General features: G+C 63.8%; 1 protein-coding gene across 1 annotated transcript in view; it reads left to right on the top strand.

Moving 5' to 3' along the window:
• Positions 1–868: 868 nt before the first annotated feature.
• Positions 869–2,679, top strand: part of SLC6A8 (solute carrier family 6 member 8) — a gene marked incomplete at its 5' end in the record, with an annotated part of 8,881 nt that continues 7,070 nt past the window's right edge. The window contains 3 exon segments of the mRNA XM_006166687.2: positions 869–1,000; positions 1,688–1,937; positions 2,352–2,484. Of these exon segments, the coding sequence (XP_006166749.2) occupies positions 869–1,000; positions 1,688–1,937; positions 2,352–2,484 (515 nt within the window).

The raw sequence follows: 2,679 nt of genomic DNA, 5'->3' as shown, positions 1-2,679 counted from the left end.
CGTGTCCGCCTGCCCGCCTCCCGATGCCCAGCTTAGCAACAGCCATGGGCACGCGTGTGTCCTGTGACTGCAGAGCTGCACCGCGGCTGCCGGGAAGCCAGAGGGGCCTGGTGGTGGGTGGGAAACTGAGGCCGGCAGTGACGGCCTTTGCCCAAGGTCACACACAGAAGGATGCTGGGACCAGAAGGCCAGCAAGCTGCAGCCAAGCCCGGCCTCTGAGGAGCCGCAAGCACTGAGCCAGGGGCAAGGAGCTGAGCCCGGAGGGCGGGAGTGGACAGGGGCTGCTGGCCCAGCTCTGCCCTCCCTCCCACCCCGTCGGCCGGGCTTCCGGTGCCAACCTGGAGCCCTTATCTCCACCTGTCCCCCTCAGTCCTTGCAGTGGACACCCCACCAGCAGAGGATTGCCACCCACCCACCCTCCTCCCCCAGACCTTTGCATTTGCAGGCGAGCATCTGGCCACAGAGGTCAGGGACTCTTGCCTTTGGACGAGCCCCCAGGCCTGAACTGCAGCCTTTGCACACATGCACATGCCCTCGCCGTTCCTTCCCATGCCGCCTGGCACACGAGGAACTGCGGCACGTGCATGGCCCCCACACCCGAGAGGTCACCCAGCACCCTGTGGCATAGCCTCCTCAGGCTGGGAAGCAGGGCTGCCCCTCCTCTAACTGCTCCTGACTGCTCTGAGTCAGCGGCCACCCGGCACTGATTCACCCAGTGGGAAGTTAGGACCAGGCTCTGCAGGGCTTCTGGGATGTGCACTGGCCAGCTGAACTGGGGGCGGGGAGGGGGCTGAGTCAGTTCCCCCACTGGCTGGGGGGACTCCCAGCACCAGTGGTCTTCAGGGTTACTCTCCTCCGCCCCCACCAGGTGTGTTTCTTATTCCCTACGTCCTGATCGCCCTGGTCGGAGGAATCCCCATTTTCTTCTTGGAGATCTCGCTGGGCCAGTTCATGAAGGCCGGCAGCATCAACGTCTGGAACATCTGTCCCCTATTCAAAGGTGAGCAGCCCTGGCTGGTCCCCTCCCACTCGAGGGCCTGTGTCCTGGCCTAAGCTCCAGGCCTGAGGCTGCCTGATGCCTCCTTTGTCCCTCCATTCCCCTGGAGGGGGAGCCTCAAGGACACACACAGAACGCAGCCCAGACGTGGGAAGGCAGAAACTAAAGGGAGATTGGGTCTCTCTGCAAGGACACAGGCAGACCAGGCACAGCTGGGCTGGGGAAGGGACCTGCCGAACGCACGTGGCCTGCTAGGTAGGTCCTGCTGTTACTGTCCCCGAGGAAACTGAGCCACAGAGGTGAAGTGACTCACAGAGGTTGCACACTGAGGGGGTGACTGTCTCCCACACTGTCTCAGGTTACTAAGAAGCTCCCCAGCTGCCGTCTCCTGGAGGCCACTGGGGGGCTAGGTGGAGGCTTGGGCCTCCTGGAAGCCCCGTGGTGGCAGTAGGACCTGAGAGAAGGAGCCATGTGTGTGAGGCTGGAGGCCAAACAGGACTGGAGGAGGGGATTCGGAGGAGCGGAGGGTCTCTGCTAGGCATCCGGGATGGCTGGAGACGCTGGAGCATGGAGGGTGGGTGAGGGGCAGGAATAGGTCACTGGTGAGAGACTGTGGGGTCAGCCCAAGGTTGGGAGGCCGATAGGATGGATGGGGGTCTGCAGAGTCCACATGGAGGCCCTTCTCCCCAGGCCTGGGCTACGCCTCCATGGTGATCGTCTTCTACTGCAACACCTACTACATCATGGTGCTGGCCTGGGGCTTCTATTACCTGGTTAAGTCCTTCACCACCACCCTGCCCTGGGCCACATGTGGCCACGCCTGGAACACTCCCGACTGTGTGGAGATCTTCCGCCACGAAGACTGTGCCAATGCCAGCCTGGCCAACCTCACCTGCGACCAGCTCGCCGACCGCCGGTCTCCTGTCCTGGAGTTCTGGGAGTGAGTCAGGCACCTCTGGGCCGAGCTCAACCTGCCCTCTGCTCTCCCGTGTGTAGCCTAGACCTGGAGCCACGAGGCCAGAGAGGCAGAGCGGTCCCTCCTGGGCCCTGTGTGTCCTGAGTGCACAGGCCAGTCCCTGGGGTGGGGGTGGGTCCTGGCTTCTCATTCCATCCTGCCTGCCTGCTGGGGGAGCTGGGGCTGCATGTGTGAGGGGGGAAGGGAGTCCTGGGGGGATGGGGAACAGGCTGGCAGACCGACACCTCCACTAGCCGGAGGCTTCCAGGTTCCTCAGTGGAGCAGTGTCTTCCAGAGGGACCAGCTGGACCAAGGACTGCTGCTGCCCCTCAGGGGCAAGCCCTAGTCACTTTGCCCTCTGCTGGCTGGCATGGCCCTCACATGCTCGCCTTCCCCTAGGAACAAGGTCCTGCGGCTTTCTCGGGGGCTGGAGGTGCCAGGGGCCCTCAACTGGGAGGTGACCCTTTGTCTGCTGGCCTGCTGGGTGCTGGTCTACTTCTGCGTTTGGAAGGGGGTCAAGTCCACAGGAAAGGTACAGCTGCAGGCAGGCAGGGGTTGGGGTGGCATTGCCTGGGAGGTGCGTGTCTGCAGGGGAAGCAATTGCCACAAGAGCTGGCCGCACCAGGGCTAGGGCCGGAGGGAGAGGACCCAGATCCAGCCCCCCAGCCCCACCCCACTGCTGCACGTTCCTCCCCACGTCCAGATCCAGGGGCAGCAGCCTGGGCTC

This window comes from Tupaia chinensis, unplaced genomic scaffold, assembly GCF_000334495.1.
Source record: "Tupaia chinensis unplaced genomic scaffold, TupChi_1.0 Scaffold144326_1, whole genome shotgun sequence".
Taxonomy (NCBI): Eukaryota; Metazoa; Chordata; class Mammalia; order Scandentia; family Tupaiidae; genus Tupaia; species Tupaia belangeri.
The sequence above is the reverse complement of the archived record's forward strand: the minus strand, read 5'-3'. Positions and strand labels throughout refer to the sequence as shown.